The sequence below is a fragment of the Triturus cristatus genome, chromosome 7, assembly GCF_964204655.1.
Source record: "Triturus cristatus chromosome 7, aTriCri1.1, whole genome shotgun sequence".
Taxonomy (NCBI): Eukaryota; Metazoa; Chordata; class Amphibia; order Caudata; family Salamandridae; genus Triturus; species Triturus cristatus.
This window is the reverse complement of record NC_140590.1, coordinates 664,065,227-664,085,065: the sequence shown is the minus strand read 5'-3', so window position 1 is coordinate 664,085,065 and position 19,839 is coordinate 664,065,227. Positions and strand designations below refer to the sequence as shown.

General features: G+C 42.9%; 1 protein-coding gene across 5 annotated transcripts in view; it reads left to right on the top strand.

Moving 5' to 3' along the window:
• The window catches only part of LOC146810317 (ATP-binding cassette sub-family A member 10-like), a 1,555,322-nt gene that overhangs the window by 731,217 nt on the left and 804,266 nt on the right, over window positions 1-19,839 (top strand). For all 5 annotated transcript variants that reach the window (XM_085617313.1, XM_085617310.1, XM_085617311.1 and 2 more), the window contains one exon: window positions 9,898-10,036. In XM_085617313.1, the coding sequence (XP_085473439.1) occupies window positions 9,898-10,036 (139 nt within the window). The remainder of the gene's footprint in view (window positions 1-9,897; window positions 10,037-19,839) is intronic.

Here is a 19,839-nt window from a genome sequence, read left to right as displayed (position 1 = left end):
TTAAATTAATTAATTGGCAATTAATTATGGTAATTGTGTAATTTGTTTTAGGTGTGGGTTGTGGGGTTTATAGGGGTAAAGGGTGGGAAGTAATTTATTTGTAATTAATTTTTATGATTTGGTAATTAATGTTAATTAATTGATTGAAAATTAATTATGGATATTGTGTAATTAATTTTAGGTGTGGGATGAGGGGTTTATAAAAGTAAAGGGTGGGAAGTAATTTATGCTTAATTAATAATTTGATGTTAATTCATATTAATTAATTTATTGTACATTCATTATGGAAATTGTGCAATTAATTTAGGTAGGTGGTGTGGGGTTTATAAGGGTAAAGGGTGGAAAGTAATACATGTTTAATTAATTAATAATTAGTTGATCATTAATATTAATTATTTAATTGATATTTAATTAGGGTATTTGTTTATTTTTTTGTGTGTGGATTTTAATGTTATAGGGGTACAGTGTGGGAAGTAAATACATTTTACTTACTTTATAATTAGTTGTTAAGTAGTATTAGTTTTTTAATTGAAAATAAGTTTTAATTGTGTAAAAAAAAAATCTACCTTTGAATTTTAGCTGTTCATTGTGGGGATAATAGAGGTAAAGTGTGGGAAGTCAATTAATTAATTTTATTATCTGCTTGGCTCTAAATGTAACAAAATGTTTTTGAATAACAACTTTATTTCGCTGCACAAACGAAAATAGTATGTTTACTATGTCTATGAAGTTGACAGGAAATGAACTCTGTTACTTTAAAAGTATGCATTTGCACTTTGAACCTTGCCCGTAAACAAGGAGTGACTGAAACTCCGAAACGCGTAGGGACTTTTGTTGCCTAAAATAAATACGTCTTTTTTCATTGAGGCCACGACACCAGTGAGTTTTCTTTTGCAAATGGGACACGGGACTTTGTGTGATATAATCTATATCACACACACATATATAGTATAGGGAGTCGATATTTATACATTCTATATTTTTTACATCGATATTCAGTCAGTGAACCTTGTGAAAGCTTTTTAAGCTGAGGTAAACTGGGACGCATGATTTGGACGATGTATAGCTGTATTTTTAACATGCTGCTTTTACGTTTTATCACAGGGTTAGGTGGAATAATGATGAGACAATAGAAAATGAGGGATAAATAAATAGGATTTGTAACGAGCACAATGGGATATAAATATATTGATTATATAACAGTTCCAAAATATAAGTCACATCGTTGCTCTGGTTTAAACTTTACAGCTACCCCTGAGGAAGGGCTGTTTGTGAGCCCGAAATGCATTGTGTATACTTTTTGATCAAGGCTTCCTGGGACTGTGGAACCACATGTGCTGGTGAATACGGCCTGGAGTGGAATGTCACCAGCATTTGAAAAATATGGGATTCACATTGTTTTAACTGGAAAAATGAAAAACATTGTGATTAAATTGCGGAATAGAATACGGACAAACAAAGAAATAAAAAATAAAAAATTGATCATTTGAGAAATAGAGGTTTGTCTGCTGTGCGACGTGGGTGGAACATATTTACGCTCCACTTATTTTGAATTCTTCATCAGTGTGCTGTTGGAGTAAAGCACAAACAAGTATGCACGCAATATCTTTGCCAAAGGAGCATCCCCTAAATGAATCTATGACAAAATGGTGTGTATTCCATCACTTTTATGAAGACATTTAAATGCCCTTGCCAAACCTTAAACTCCCCTTTTATTACATGTAAATCACCCCTAAGGTAGGCCCTAGGTACACCCATAGGGCAGGTTGCTATGTAATGGAAAGGTAGGACATGTGCTTTTAGGTTTTACATGCCCTGGTAGTGGAGTTTCCTGCTCTTAGCCATTTGGTGTCCTGTCTCTGATCACTTGTCTGGCATGGATGACAGCTGAGCTTTGGGTATTCCCTCTAAAAAGCCACACACAATGGGAGCTTAGATGTGACTTGATGAACCATCCTGTGAGGATGGGAGGGAGGAACTGGGCACAGCATCACACTTACACCTGAATAGGCTGTGTCCTGTCCCCACAGAAAGGGCTGCATACCCCCCTGTAGTAAGTCAGGAGCCAGGGCTAGAAGGAAGGAACTCCATGCACTTTAAAGAACCTTCTTTGATGTGTACCCCACTTCAAAGGCACAACTAGGTATAAGCACTGGACCTCTGACACCACCACTCCAGTACACTTCTGGAGCTGTAAACACTCTGCCAGAAAGAAGAACGGCTGTGCTGAAAAACTGCCATACTGCTGCTCTGGAAATACTGCTGCCTTGCTGTGTTGCCCTGCTGCCTGCTGATCTCTCTTGCCTGGGTGGTAAAGACTGGACCTAAAGAACTTGAACCCAGAGTGACTCCAAGGGTTAACTGACTGGGCTCCTGATCTGAAGTCTCAGGGACATAAAACACTTCCAACTACCCTGCTTCTGCACCTGGACCATTGGAAGTGGGCCTAAGGTGCTCGCTTCAGCGGAATTCAAGCATCCTCTGTTGCGAGAACAGAATTGACACATCACTGCTGTTGTGGGAACAGGACTGATTCATCGCCCTCAAACCAGCATAGCGCAGATGGTACCACCACTTTGAAACCAAAGGACCACAGCCACTACTTGGAGAAGATTGATATATCACTTCTACTGCATGGAGAAACTCGGAACATCACCTTTGGAACTGCTGCATCTCGGAACAAGCACACTTATTGCTTCTAAGCGCTATTTTGCATTCTAATCTTATAAATTCTTATCTCAATTTCTACTTATTGGATTTTTGTCATTTTGGCCTTGTTTTATCTTGTTTGTGTCGTGTTTTCACTGTTTCACTGTTTGAAGTGTTGCACACATACTTTATACATTGCCTTTTAAGTTAAGTCTGGCTGCTCTGTGCCAAGCTACCAGGGCGAGCATAGGTTAATTTAGGGGGTCTTTGTAGCTTACCCTGACAAGGATTGGCTGCTATTTTGCCAGGGTGCCCATCCCAGTCAACCAGGAACCCAATTTCTAACACACACCTCAAATCAAAAAGGTCATAAATCTGCAATAAAAAAATCATTGTGCCATCAAATTAATTACATCAACGAACACACAGAGCTCCTAATCTTTTGATGCCCATCATGTCATATCTGTCTAGCAAAAGTACCACTTGGTGCACCATGAACAAAACCTATTGTGAACACAGATGGGACAGTGTAACCAACCATAAAATGCCATGGCCTTGATGGGCTGAACGTCAATACAATGGCAATGCACGGGGAACACTTGAAAGACAATGCTTGAATGGGGCAGACCTGTAGCCCACTCCCTCTCTCTCTCTCTGTACTTATTTATTCTGTACCCTTTTCAGGAATTGATGACAGGGTGCCTTCTATACAGCTAAAGCTATTTGTCGAGGCTGCAACTGCTTTAGCAACTCTGAACTAATGCATTGTTGTAGATGGAAGGTTGTGCTGCTTTCTGATGTCTCTACATAAACCTTCTCTTTTCTGATGTCAGGGTCCAACTCACTTAGGAAGGAAGTAAAGTTGCGTCCACAGTCTATGACGCTGAATGCAAGCATGATGCAAACATACAATTTTCTGCTTTTCACAGAACTATCAAGGTGTAGGTTTGGAGAGGCGCGCCTGTCACAGCTTTCCAGATGTTCTTTGGGAAAGGTTTTACGAAGTCCTAACTATGTCTGTATGCTGGCATTTCCATCGTTGTAAAAGTAGATGGTGTCCAAAACCTACGAAGTATGGTGTTCCATTCCCTTTACCACAAGCGAAATTGATTTAAACCTGCCTTAAACGGGAGTAAGTCTGTAATAATTTCCAGGATTGGAAGGAGTCAGATATGAGTTTATTAAAACCCACAGACTTACTTGTTTGTGAGTGTTCTCACACTTTACAGGTAAACCACGCATTACCATGCCCACTCCCAACCCCTTGTGTGTTATTTACGTCTTCATAATATTACATAGTTGTGAAATTATATTAAGCATGAGTAACAGGGCTTCCAACTGCAAAGAGCATTTTCATGAATTGCCTGGGTTTGGAAACTAAATAATTGACACATTTAAAAAAAAACATACATGCTCAATGACTTTAAGAATACATCTCACCTTCCTTATTCACCAGAGAACACAGTAGCACTAAGAAACCATTATTGGTCGATCATTTCTGCTTTCTGAATCACAGAAAAACGTATTTTATTTATTAGTAACTTGAGGTGCTTTGCAAGAATATTTTTTCTTTGCGGAATTCAATGCAGAAGTGAATTAAAGACACAAGGATGAGATGGGTAGGAGCAGAAGTGGTGCAAATGCATTTGGGAGAGTTCTTGACTGCACTCTGTGGGGTATATTCTCAAGAACGGGTGAAAACCATCGCAAAAGTTACTAAACGCAACCTCCAACATCGCAGTCTTTCGTGGGAAATTTACGCTGTGTTAACAAGGCATTCTCAACACGGCAGCACCATGCGATATTCCCCAGATAACTCATCAACTGAACACATAAAAATCAACGCCACACCGCAAAAATGCAAAATGCAAATGCACAAAAAGCTGCGATGAGGCCAAGCGTGATATAAAAATCTGCGAAAACCAGCTACAGGCCTGCAATACACACGTGTCAGACGGGAAAAATCACCATAAAAGTAAAAAAAACCCACAAACCAATGCTAAACAACAGCCAAGAACAATGGATGTTGCCGGAGCAAGTACGGATAAGAACCAGAACCCCACAAGCCCCCCGGAGGACCTGCCTGGGACCTTGGGTCAGGGAAGGGCAACGACAAGAAGAGTAGGAAGAAGCGCTTCAGTCTGCAGGAAAACAGGATCCTGATAACTGAGGTGGTCGAACGCCCTCAACAACTGTTTGTCATCTCCCCAGTATCATTGGCAGCTAAAAATGGACTATGGCAGTCCATCATGGACAAGGTGAATGCACCCAGAATGCTGAAGAGGACAATGGATAAGTTCAAGAGGGGCTGGAATGATGTCAAGCGAAAAAACACGCTGAAACTCGCCAACAACCGGAAGGCAGAAATGCTGACTGGAGGTGGCAGTCCAGCGCCATAGGAGGAGCTGGACGAGATGGAGGAAATGGTGTCCACAGTCATCAGTGGGGAGACAGTGGCTGGAGTTGGGGGACCGGACACTGCTCAACAGGACCGGACACAACAGCAACAGGGTGAGTAACGAACAGGGACTGTGGGGACGGGGGGAGATGGGCACAATGGCACACATGCACAAGTAAGCACAGCACATCTTCAGACAAACCATGCCCCAGACCCCCAACTCCCACCAAGGCAACAAGGAACCCAAGCATGTCAGCACAGTACAAGTACAGAAGTTAAAGGCACAATGCATGAAAGGGATAAGGGGCAGCAAAACAGAGCAGCAGGGGCCACCCCCCCAATGCAGCACACACACATAAAATACAGAGCACATCAACACTGACAACAAAGTGGCACAAACCGCAACATGCCTACAACAGAACACAGGACACAACTGGCGCATACTGGGAGTAGACACTGGCCAATCACAAGTGGCATTGCAGGAAAATGTGAGTTGACAATGTACAACTCCAAACACACATCTGTAAAGTTGTCAAAATGTCCTCTGTCCCATAGCAATCAGGCAGCTCCTCCAAAACAGTCACGATGTACACAGTCATGCAGTCAGTATGTGAACATGTACAATCCGACAACACACATGTGAACACATTGTTAAACTGCATCTCCCCTTCATATTGTAGAGGGACAATCAACACCTCCTTCAGAGCAGTCCCAACTTCTCTTCTCTGATGATGAAGAGGACCACCACAGCTTCGACTCCGACGCCCTCCAACAGGTCGGGGAGAGCCTCCGCAGCCCACTTCCAGGTGCAGGGCAGCCCAGCTGCTACGAGGAGAATCCACCCCTGCACAGACCACACAGCAGGCAGCACCCACCACCATGGCTGCCTCCCAGGACCCCCCGACCAACACATGGCCTTCCAACGCCGTGTGCTGGTATGCCAGGAGCAGCTGGCTGAACAGGTGCGGGAGGGCTTTGACCGCATGGCAGACAACCTAGATGCCATACGTGGGTGTCTAAGTCCCATCAGGGACCACTCACAGTCCCTAATGGACACCCACAGTCCGCTCCATGCTCTCCAATGAACCATGGCTGACATCGCCAGAGTCCTGACTCTGTGACAGGAACGACTGTCTAGTCAGAGTGGCTCCAGTGATCTCGCCTGGGAGTAGGGACTCATGCGAAGGCTCATGGAGAACATGGAGCGGGCCAATGCGGAAAGAGTGGCTGCCACGGCTGCACACCAGCGAGAGGTAGCTGTGTTGCACAATGACCTCAAAACCATTCTCATGGAATTGCTGCCACAAGGCCTTGCATAGATGCATGCTGCTGCTACCACTACATCCACATCTCTGGTCCCTGAGGTGTCACTGCCACACAGTGCTGGAGAAAGGCCAGCACCACCCACACATGAGGCACATGAGTCAGCAAAGGACGAAGATGCTGAGGATTCTGCCCTCGTGGTATAAAGGACGCAGCAGCATTCATCACAGCCATAGGTCTGGCTTCAGCTTGGTACTGCCCTCTGCATCATCAGCTTCCACTCTCCCCCGATGCACTCTGCGACAATCACCATGTACCCCGAAATGGACTGCCATATGCTGTTTGATCGCCAATGACACAGCTAACAGACTGCGAACTGCACTCTTCCCCTCCCTTTGAACTTGTCATTCCCTGAAGGACTCTGGCTAACCCTCCACGGGCAAACATTGTACAGTGGGCTTGGCATGGCCCTGTACTTCTCCAGATGCAAGACTCCACTGAATGTGCATTAAACATTCCGAATCACACAGATGTGTCATGTCTATGGTCTTTTAAGTGTGGTAGTATGGACGAATGTTGGGTCAGTGTATTCCTCTGACGTCCATGTGGCTCATGTCATTGGACTCGGGTCACAGGGTGACACATTGCAGAATGTTGTCTGGGTCTGGGTGATGCCGATGCAGCAACAGTGACACACGCATTTGTTACTTCCTTGTCCAGCCCCATACGGAACTACATCCAGAGCACCGAGGTCATTGTTCAAACCTTTACGCTGGACTGGCATATGCCAGGCCAGCCCACTCCTTTTACGCTTACAGGGGGCGGGACAATGCTACATGTACCAGGTCTTTCCTGTTGGGATCTGCTGCTCACAGGTCTAGTTGTCAGCATGCCACAGCCATTCCATCACGGCTGGCATACACCCACACCACACCCATCCAGCACACGCGTCACAGCACATGTGACCCTGCCATTAAAAAGGGCTGGGTGCACTTGCTCGACGCAATTTCCAGCCTCTCTCTGGATGTATCCGTGTGGTGTGCATGTAGGCATGGGGACCCAGGGGCCTAAGACATCACATTCCCCAGGCCCGGAGGTGACATGATGGCATCCGCTCCACGATAGCCACTCATAGAGGGTCCATGTCTCGCGGGGCACAGACTTGGTGGCACCGGATACATTGCGGCCGGCACAGGCAATCCGCCATGGGATGGTGACTTTGGGTGCACTGAGGTAGGGGCACCTTAAGTGCTAAGCGGGTGTGCAGCCAATGGGCGGCGGGAGGGGCTGGGGTGCCTCTGCATGGGTGCGCAGGGGCAGGCATGCTCTGATGGGTGGCGGGAGGGGCTGGGGTGCCTCTGCCTGGGTGCACAGGGGTGGGCAGGCGATGATGTCTTGTGCAATTGTGTGTACTGTGCCATTCATGTATCTGGACTCAGGTTTCAGATGACGGGTCTGTCTCAGATGTGTGTCAGCACTCTCTCTCTCTGCCCCTCTCCTCTTCTCTCTCTCTCTCTCTCTCCCCCTCTCTTCCAGTCTCTCTCTCCCCCTCTGTTCCTCTCTCCCCCACTCTTCTTCTCTCTCTCACTCTCTCTTCCCCTCTCTTCTTCTCTCTCTCCCCCTCTCTTCTTCTCTCTCTCTCTCCCCTCTCTTCTTCCCTCTCACCCCCTCTCTGTCCATCTATCTCTCTCTCCCTCTCTTCATCTCTCTCTTCTTCGCTCTCTCTCTGTCCCTTGATGTGCGCAGGACACACCTTCTCATCATGATTTTTGTCTTGCAGGCTGTGGCCTACAGATTGTCCCGAGGGTAGCCGCCATGTGTCGTCACTTCTGTTCAGTGTTTATTTTAATACATTTTCATTTGTTGCTTCAAAGGTGAATGTGTGATGCTCATTTTTGTGACGACACATGCATGTCACCAGATGTGATTGTGAAACATCATGTGGATTATTTGGTACATATGTAAGTGTAGTTGATGTGGCATGCCTTTGGTCGGGGGTGGTGCCGGGGAGAGGGGTCCTGGGGGTGGTGGCAGTGGGTGTTGTTGGCCTATTGGGGCTCTGGGCTGCATGTTCAGTTGCCCGGGTGCATCTGTTGTTCTTCAGGTGTGGCTCTGGGCTGGGCTCACTTTTGTGGTGAAGGCTGTGGTCCGACTTTGCACCAGGTCTGAGCAGGTATTAGTTTCCTGGTGCTAACGCGCCTTATCGCATGTTTTGTGATCTTATCGCCGATGCGGCTGGTCATTGAGAATGTTGTGGAGTGGTGTTGTCGTGGCTTTTTGCTTGGGAACGCCTACTCTGCATCTCATTAGCGATAGTTGCCGGGGTCATCTGTGGTGATGTTATTTGAGGATGCTATCGCCGGAAAACTGGTGGTATCGGCTGTTAGCACCAGCTTGTGAATAGGGCGATGTATTTTACGCGTCTTTGGCTGCGTTAATGTGCTGTTAACTCGGCGATAGCTCATTGAGAATATGCCCCTGTGTATTTGTATGTTGCTTTACACATTTGCCCATTACTCAACTGCATATATGTTTAATTTGATCAGAAACAGTGTTTTGAATGGTATCAGTGATCTAAAACCCAGCCATCTGGAGTCCAAAGGCAGCTACTTAGGCAATGCAGCACAGCAGTGCTCCTTGAAATCAAGTGATATACAGGTACACACTGTTATTCTTTCACAATTGTACAAAATTCACATGGCCATGATTACCAGCGTCTATTGCCTTTCTCCCCATCAGCCCTGAAAGATAATGAGTGGCCCCAAAATTAGTATGCTGTCTTGTCATCAGATACCCTATGTTTTAAATGAAATGTCCTTGGCTAACCATTTAAAAACTACAGGTTTATTCAATTTTTGAGGCATTTTATTAATTTATTGGCATGTATCAAAAGGGATAAGTGTTGTGTGGGTTAACCATTGGCAGTGCTTTTGACTAGAATTTATAAGGTTCCATGATTGTTTTAAGTTCTGTGAAAATGAATTGCTTCTATTCTCTGGTAACCGGTCATATAGAAGACCACCACACTGTAATGATCAGGTACACTTTGAAGACTCCTATTTTGGTGCAATAGGCCCTTAGTGAGACAAGTTCGGATCACCTCAATATTTGAATATGTAATTTCTTTTCAAATCCTCATTTTCATTCTGTTGGTAAACTCTTCTTTACACCCACAACTACATTTCTCACGTCTCCATGTTTCAGATAGGGTTTAAGTTAGTTTTGAACCAAATTGTTTTAAGCATACATAATGAGACAGATAAGTATACATTTTATGTAAGATTTTGTCAGAGTGAAAATGAAGAAAAGACATTTGTCACTGAGAATAATTTAATTGACTACATTTCATACATGCATTTGTCTTTAAGTTCTTCATTGCTACAACAGTGATCAATGTATGATGAATGTTTCTTAGTCAGCAAGTGGCATTGGATGGTTGAAAAGGAGTCCATTATTCATTGTAAACTTACCTGAAATAAAATGCGATTCATTTCTGGTACTTAATTTACCAGTGAATTTATTCCAATCAAGTATCTGGTTAAACATATGTTCTTGATGCAATATTTCTCATACTGTATTTAATACAGGTCTTGTTACTTGATGAGCCAACTGCTGGCCTTGATCCCTGCTCTCGACATCATGTGTGGACCCTTCTGAAAGAGCGCAAGGCTGGCCGAGTAACCCTATTCAGCACCCAGTTCATGGATGAGGCTGATATCCTGGCAGGTGAGCAATAACTGATTCTTAATCAAAAATGCTTGATACATGTTAAGTGTAAGGGTATTGATGCATACCTGGATAGGAGTCCATCTTCTTGCTGAAGACTTGTCATATGGACAATTGTAGAAGATGCCTGAGTGAGTTACTGGGTGCAAGGGTGGATGAATGTGTGAGTGCTTTGATAAACAACTGAGCACAGTGGTGGGTGTGGCCACCGACATTAGTGTTGCGATACATACACTCACTCGTTGTACCAATTCAGTCATTCAGGCTTTCACTCACACATTTATCTAGCTATACTCTTATAGCTATCAAACCTTGTGTTAATTTTTCCATTCACTTATCCATTCATCCATGCATCCAATTACTTACCTGTTTTTTAATCCGTTTTACATTCACCTATCTCCATGCCCACATCCAAAATCATCAGTTAAGGAGTGAGAACTTAATTTCAAAACAAAAGCAACATATTGGATTTAATTGTATGTTAGTGTCTCTGAATCTGTACATGTGGTTGTGTGTCTGTGCGTGTATATGCATGTGTGGCTCTATAAGTGCATGACCTCTTTTTCAGTGATCATCTGTCTGAGAATGTATGGGTGTATGTATGTGTGTTTGTCATCAAGTATCACTTTATTTGAAGCGAACAATGCAAATCATAGCAGTAAATAAAATCGACTTTTTATTAAGACATAAAAAGTAGACAGAATAATTGGACCAGAACAATCAATATATCTCAAAAACTTGAATTTAAAACACCTGATAAAAATAAAAACCAAGAAATATAAAAACATCCATTTGGTGTGGATAAAAATTGCAATTACAATAAAGCTGGCCGCGCTTGGCTGAAAATCATTGGCAGTAAAAGTGGACAAATAAAATTATGTTGTAGCGTGTTATATTTGGGGCAAATAAAAACAATATGCAAAGTATCCGAGAATGAGGCCAAATGACAGCTGCATATACGGCGGGGAGGGCTTAGTGGGTTTGTTCCATCCTAACAAAAACTATAGGAACAAATGAAGTTGAAAATAAGTCAGAACGTCTAATAAAATTCAATATTATTCATTGATTCGACCATAAAGTAATGGGTTAGTGAGCTCTTAGTCAGCGCCAAGGCTTCACTTTTTTTGATGCACCTTGGCAAAAAATAGACATATGATCCTCAACGTGTCTGCTTTAGTGGTGCAATCTGGGTCAAAGAGAAGATCAGGTCTACCAAGATTTCTAAATGTGCACATAACATAGTTCAACCAAGGTATGCAGTGCCATAGTTCCAAACCTATACAATCCCTTGGAATGCTTCTATTAAAGTTAAGCTCGCTTTTCAACCATACTGAAAGTCACAATAACAATGTGCTGATTTGAATGAGGCTGAAATATAACGCATTCCCAAATCCTCATGAACGATATCTGTAGGGACACTTTGAGGGATTTTCAGTACCCTTCTCAGAAATGTATTTTCTGCCACTTGAATGGATATACGAGGCTTGTGTGCCCAAATTTTGTACCAAAAGCTGACTGTCAGAATACATTTAGCTTTGTAAATTTCAATAGTCAACTTAATGTGGATTCACCCCATACGTCTGTAAAATCACCTATACTATTAGCAACTCTGTGGAAAGGCGGACTGTTGTTATTAAACAAATTGTGAGAATTCAGCTGAGAGTCCACTAGAATACCCTCTACTAATCGGTTGGTTGTTAATCATGTATTTTTGGGTCTTAACATTCTTTGGGTCAACCATCATAGTATGTGATTTGGAAAAATTAAGTTGAAAAAACAATCTAATAAGTGCTGTAATCAATTGAAAGTACCCACAAATCAGAACTGTCTCATGCTCATAAAGCAGAGCTGGCAGTATCAGACCACAGGAGGTAGCCCATAAACCACAGTGAGACTGGGGCAGTACATAATATCAAACAACAATGTCTCAACGTGGAATTCAATGGAAGGACAAGTAATTAAAGATGAGCTGTATGTTACAGTATCAGGGGAATGAATCCATACACAGAGGACAACAGGAGACCAAGTTAGTAGGAAAGACTGTATTTTCAACACATGATGAACATATTGCGTCATATGTACATATCATATAGGTTAAAAAAGCACTGCGTGACACTTAGTGAAAGTGTAACCGAAAAGATACTGTGCACAAGTGCTCGTGCAGTTTGTGACGGCGCAAGTGACACATAAAGTGGTATATACAGCGGTGAAACGGCGCAGCAAAAGAACAATGGTATTTTGAATATGCCAAAATTAGGGCATTTACACAGTAAATGTATGGGAATTCAAAGGACAGTAAAGCAAATGCCCATGTTTGTAAATGCGCCAACAGTAACGCTGTTGAAGTCGGCGGCGTTTCGGCCCGTGACAATCAAGGCCATCATCAGGACTGGTTACACATATTTTGAACAGTGTCGCGTGGAAGGGGCGAGCCAGGTGAATCGGCAAGGAGGAGTCAGACGGGTCCGGGGGAGTCCAAATTATTCTAAAAGGACGAGCCGAATGAAACGGCAACGCTGGACCACATAATGTTAGAAGGGTCCGTGGAAATTCAGGTTATTCTAAAAGGACGAGCCGAATGAAACGGCAACGCTGGACCACATAATGTTAGAAGGGTCCGTGGAAATTCAGGGTCAGGAGGGGGACGGAGATCAATCAATAAGGAAGATTTAGCCGAGGCGAGTGAATCACCGAGGAGGGGTCCATTAGGAAGGGCGTGCCGGTACGAATCAGGCAGAGAGATTCGTACCGGCTGATTCGTACCGGCACGCCCTTCCTAACGGACCCCTCCTCGGTGATTCACTCGCCTCGGCTAAATCTTCCTTATTGATTGATCTCCGTCCCCCTCCTGACCCTGAATTTCCACGGACCCTTCTAACATTATGTGGTCCAGCGTTGCCGTTTCATTCGGCTCGTCCTTTTAGAATAACCTGAATTTCCACGGACCCTTCTAACATTATGTGGTCCAGCGTTGCCGTTTCATTCGGCTCGTCCTTTTAGAATAATTTGGACTCCCCCGGACCCGTCTGACTCCTCCTTGCCGATTCACCTGGCTCGCCCCTTCCACGCGACACTGTTCAAAATATGTGTAACCAGTCCTGATGATGGCCTTGATTGTCACGGGCCGAAACGCCGTCGACTTCAACAGCGTTACTGTTGGCGCATTTACAAACATGGGCATTTGCTTTACTGTCCTTTGAATTCCCATACATTTACTGTGTAAATGCCCTAATTTTGGCATATTCAAAATACCATTGTTCTTTTGCTGCGCCGTTTCACCGCTGTATATACCACTTTATGTGTCACTTGCGCCGTCACAAACTGCACGAGCACTTGTGCACAGTATCTTTTCGGTTACACTTTCACTAAGTGTCACGCAGTGCTTTTTTAACCTATATGATATGTACATATGACGCAATATGTTCATCATGTGTTGAAAATACAATCTTTCCTACTAACTTGGTCTCCTGTTGTCCTCTGTGTATGGATTCATTCCCCTGATACTGTAACATACAGCTCATCTTTAATTACTTGTCCTTCCATTGAATTCCACGTTGAGACATTGTTGTTTGATATTACATAAAGCAGAGCTGGCACAGGTCTTCCTCCCACAGTTGGGATATCCTGACACTGGTCCACTAAAAAGATGTCTAGCCGATATATATATAAAATAAAAAGCAGAGGCGCTAAAATAGAGCCTTGGCGGACACCCCTCTTCAGCTTAAAGTGTGGTGTGCACTCTGTGTTTTGTCCAGATCTCACCAAGGTATTAAGCCCCTCGGGCAAGTTGCACAAGAAAGTGACAAGTGCATTCTCTAACCCCATGGACTCCAGCATGGCCCAGAGCCTAGCTCTGTTAATGGTGTCAAAGACTGTGCTGAGGTCCATGAAGACCAGGTGAATAGCTCCCTTTTTGGCTTCTGTGTTTTAGTTATTCAACAGGTTTATGTTCAAATTCTGCTCTATTGCCCCTCTCCCACCCCTAAACCCGTATTGAATATCTGAGAGGATGTTTCTCTTTCCTCTACCCAGGCTGTCAACCCATTCAACACTACTCAGCCAATGATTTTTATTTCCGAATCCACAAGGGATATCAGCTGATAACAGGCCACATTGCCTCTATTCCCTTTTTTAAAGACAGAGACAATCACAGATTTTCGCCGGGACAAAGGAATACGACCTTCAGCCGTGGCATTTAAATGCATTATGATTACAGGGACCCAAAGATCAACACAGGATTTCTTGGGGTGCTTTGTAGCGTGGGGGGAAGTGGCAGGAAGCAACTATTTTCTGGCCCCTCTTCCTTGGGGCAAAACTGTCTGGGAATTAGAGTCCCCACACAAGAAGGCCCGAGCAACAGACGTGGCATCCCGCGCCGTGGGATGTCTCGAGGCACTTCATAGCACAGGTGGCATTGGTGGGATGTGGCAATTTTCTGGCCCCTCCTACTTGGGGCAGAGCAGACTGGGACTTTGAGTCCCCAAACAAGAAGGCCCAGCAACAGAAGTGTCTGTCTTTATCTGCGTATGTCTGTGTATGCTTGAAGTCGGTGACCAAAAAACATTGTTTTTCTAAATTTGACACCCATAAGCTCCAGGTGATCAGGGTCCTCCTACCCTGCCGTCTGATACCGTTTGGCTTTCAAATTTGTAGGACATTGGAACTGGGGATGAGTCCCAAAGCCCTGTACTAGTGGCCTCAACATCTTGTTCAGGTATGCCAAGCCAATCCAAGTACAACCTCCTGTGGGACCGTTTCACCCATATTGGTGCAAGAAGGCCAATGGGGAAAACAGTAATCTTGAACAATTGGAGAGCTTTATTTTTTTAATTTGCAGTTCCGCTGTTCTCCAGCAGGACCAACTGTCAATATATCTATACAGTTTGAACCTTAATTTCTTAAAAACTGCTGAACACATTTACTCCAAATCATATAAGCCATGCTTTCTGAGCAAAGATCTAGCTATCTGTCAAATTTTATATAATACTATATAATACTGTTCAGCTGTTTTCTTAGCATCATTGTCTAATTTCCCATGGAAATTGCATGGAAAAAAGTGTTTTGTGACCTACCTTTTTCGCAGCACCCTTTCGACATGAATCACCTTGAAGCTTTCCAATAAGGAGCTTAGGTTGTTGAATATTTGTTTTGCAATTTTCACAAAGATTCGTCAAATACCACCAGAGTTATCAAAAAAAACAAGTTCTTCCTATGGAAACTCTGACTCATGTATAATATACATTGACAAAGGCCGTCATGGCCGAAACACGTTTGTTAGCTACGGTGGATTTTGACAAATAAATTTAGAATGAAATAACTCGAGAGTGCGCCGCGTACTATCTACAAACGAAGTGTCTGGACAGAGTGTATATATAAATATATTAAAAAAAAAAAAAAAAAAAAATATATATATATATATATATATATATACTAACCCTGGGCGTAGTTTGCAAAGTAGTACTTCGCGAAGCTACGCAAAGTGCAGTTTGCACTACGCGAGCACCGCATAGCACTTCGCGAACTGCGTAGTACCTTGTTCGCACTGTGCCAGATGTCGTTTTCAATGATTGCACAGTGCGGACAAGCAACCGTCACTGTGCAATCATTGAAAATGGCATCTTGCACAGTGCGAGCTGTAGTTTTCTGCTGCTCGAGTAGATGTTCACTCGAGCGGCAGCTTTCTCAACGCGAACTGGTAGTTTCTCATCGCGAGCGGTCGCGAGCATACGCGACCACTCGCAATGAGAAACCTGACCTCCTCGCGTTGGGAATCTCGCCGGGAGGTTTATTTTCCATGCTCGCGATCGCCAACTTGATGTTGCTGATCGCGAACAAGGAAAAAGTCTCGCCGGGATGTCATTTTGCTTGCTTGCGGTCGCCAACTTGACGTTGAGGACCGCGAGCAAGCAAAAAATGACCGCAGCACTACGCAACACTACGCTACACGTGTTTGCACTGTGCTACGTGCAGTTCGTGTAGTGCGAAGTAGCGCGAACTTCGCAAACTACGCGAACGTAGCGTAGTGCTTTGCCCAGGCTTAATATATACACACACACACAAGAGGCACTAGTGAGGTTTAGACACAGAGGGTACAGTGAATCAGTCCTCAAGGAGGCAGTGGCCAAAGTGGCCCTAAAATTTAGAGACTCACTGTTGGAACTGAAAAACAAATGCATAGATGATTCACAAGAAGCAAATGCACCTAGACTCATCCTAACTTACAGGTAAGACAAATAAGGTCAATCATTAAATGGAATTGGCCAATTATTCTCACAGATGCGGTTCTGGCACCTAACCTAACAGATAATCCCACAATCACTTTCAGGAAGGGCGTTTCTTTGAGGTCCCAAATTGTCAAAAGTAGCCCTGAAAATTACTCTAAAACAATGAGGCTACAGCAAAGACAAGGGTTCTACAACTGCTAAACATGCAGAGCATGTAGATTTGGAGAAAATACCACAAAATATATGACCCCTTTTAGTCCCACTGAAACTCTGATCAATGGCAGCTACAACTGTAGAACTGAGTACGCTGTATATGTTCTGACATGCATCTGTGGCCTAAGATACGTGGGCAGTAAAAAGCTACAGGTGCATGTCAGTATATGGCAGCACCTACGAGCGATCGTGAATAATGAAACAGCGTACCCAGTCGCCAGGCATTTCAGGCTAGAACATAGCAATGACTTAAAATGCTTGAAATATTTTGTCATTGCGGCGGATCCCATCCCTCGTAGAGGAGGGAATAGGGAACAGTCATTACGCCAACTAGAATCTCGCATGATCCTAGATACCCTAAAGGGCTTAATAAAACAGAGGATCTGCACAGTTTTCTGTAACTTAGAAAGATTAGACATAATAGCCAACAGCGATCCTGCAGACAATAGTGCCTATCGCCACAATATATACAACAGTAAGAAAGAAGTGGACACAAAAGATCAAATTAAGATAGGCATGATGTGGCATTAATATATGCACTAACTGATCACCAGCTGCTAATTCATTGTTTTTAATCCCACTGTCTTTTTAACCTTATAATTTATTTGCACAAGCACTTTATAGCTTGGTTAGGGCAGCTGTCCTCCCAAGATAACAGCATTTGGTTTGCACTTAAATATGCACTTTACACATAACGCGATCTATGCTCTAGCTTTTATCCGAAGACATTCCCAGTATATATAGATGCCATAATTTTGTGGTCAGTCGACCATCTAGAACATATGGGGCTATAATAGGTTACAGCATTAATGCAGTAATAGGAGGAGCACTCCGCATATGTCCGATTTGTCTTAACTGCTGTGATGTTAGGTGGGTCTTTGCACAGTTCAGTCGCTAAACCAATATTACATGTTTTAAATTGCATTTACGCAGTAATACAAAAAGGGTTTTTATACTATATATTTGTTATTTTTCATGAAATGAATTGCATACTATTTAAATATATATGTATTTATTTATTTATACAAATTAGATAAATTTGAATACTATGACAATATATCTGCATTCATGCGGTTATCAATAAGCACGTGCACTTTCGAAATCTGCTAGACTCAATATAATGTCGCAGACTGAAAGTACAATTACAGCGCATTAAGACAAAAGAAAAAAGAATTGCCTGATTTATAGAGTACATAGACCGGAAAACAGACTATGTGAGACAATGCAACATAGAATGCTGTTTATGTTTGTTTATCACGTGACACGGAGAAGGAAAACACAACAGTATGAAAAAGTAGGTGGACTGCGTTTCCGCATGTGATCAAGGACAATGTGAGAGAAAAATAAAGACCTGATTTTGCCATGTAACACTGGAGTCCGTGACGCTCTCTTCGACGGTTGGAAGTGGGGAGAGCCAGTATCCTGCTCAAGATATATATATATATATGTATATATATATATATATATATATATATATATATATATATATATTACCTACTGGCGGTCGCCAGTAGGTAGTTATAGTTAGGACCATAGGAAATCCGCAACATTCTATTTGAAATAACTTTGGCACCCGTTGACGAATCTTCGCGAAATGTAACTTTTGGCCAGGTCCGGTCCGCTCCTATCCTGAAAGTCTCAGGATGATTCGTGTAGCGGGGGCGGAGAAAAAAGGGGGGTCCCAAAATGTGTTTTCCCCATGCAATTTCCCATAGGACATCTAGCCGCAGCTACAGACCGAACTGCTGAACGGAATTACACCAAATTTGGCAGCAAGGTAGACCTTGGTTCAGAGTCGTGTCTTTTGCTGAAATGGTGTAAATTCGTTCAGTAGTTCCAGAGAACATCAAAATCAAAATCACATACATATCTGGTCGGAGCCTAACCACACATCTCATCGTGAGATCTGATTGGCTGTCAGTACTTCATCCAAGAAGTGTTGACAGCCATCTTGGGACCAATATACATGATAGCATCTCATTGAAAAGCATTGCAGTTAATAGAAGGTTTTAAGACTGTAGTTACATTATAAATCATTTGTTGATGGTACCATACTCATTTTAGGAATTGTGGTGTGTTCTAAGGTGATTTTACCATGTGAAAAAGCCTTCTGCTGTGATATCATGAATCATGTTTGAGAGAAATCTATTTTCTCATGCATTTCCCACAGAGGTTTGGAAGGTGATCTATAAGCTAAACTGAGAGCATATTTTCTGCAAATTCACATTATCTTTCTCAGTCATGTGAGAATGAAGTCTGACATTCTCAGTAAAACATGTACATCCAACAAGGGCAGAGACTGTCAGTTGATTCCTTTGTGTTCTACTGCAGCTTTCCAGAGTGTTAAAAGAACAACTAGAGCGCTAACAGTCCTACTTATAACAAACGTATTGTACACCTGAAGCCATCTTGATTGGAATAATGTGGTAACTCTTAAAACATTTAATTTAAAAAGGAACAAAATGAGGGGGTTCATTTTGCCAAAGAAAGTATGATTAGTGCTGCAGAAAGAAAAAGTAGGGCACATTTTGAGTGACTTCTCAAATCCTCTTCTATTTCATTAAAAAATTCTGACATGCAGACTGAAACATGCACTTTCAATACCAGCAGCAGACTTCCCTGGTGAGCAGTAGCTTTACTACAGTGATCTAATGAGCAATTAGAGCAATTAGAGTGCTAACATTCTGAATTTATGGCAAATGTGTGACACATCTGAATGCCTTCTTGATGGAATCAAAGTAAAAAACTGAAAGTATTTCCTACTGAGGAGACTGTAGTAAATGAGGAAATTAGGAAACTTCATAACAAATAAATCTCCCAAGATAGCCACCAGAGACAAAAGAGCCCAAATGCAGCACAAATATCACCCAGATGTTGCCCACATGTAGCCCAATGACAGAAGTGACAGTTTTATATAGTGCAGACTTGTATTGGAGTGCTTTACATGAGCATTGGTTACATCACACAAGATCAAATTAATTTTGGTTGTAGACATGGGGAGATTAAGTGATTTGACCAGAATCACAGAATGTTGAGCTGAAGCAGAAACTCCAACCTGGTTCCCCAGTTACAAAGTCTGCAGCTCTGGAAGTAACACCACATCCTCTCCCCTAAGTGCAACATTTAATCAAGTGGTCAACTGGATAAAAAAACATAAAGATAACAAATAATTTAAAAGTGCTTTGTCGCTATTTGAAAACTCAGAAAAGATGTCCTCATTTTAGTTTTTTAGAGCACTAACCATAATTTTGATGCAAATAAGACCCTCTCATATATGTAATTTCTAAAGGAAATGCTCTAGGTATTACAGTTTTGATTACATCAAGATGACGTCAGGCGTTCTGTTATAAATATAGAATGTTAGCA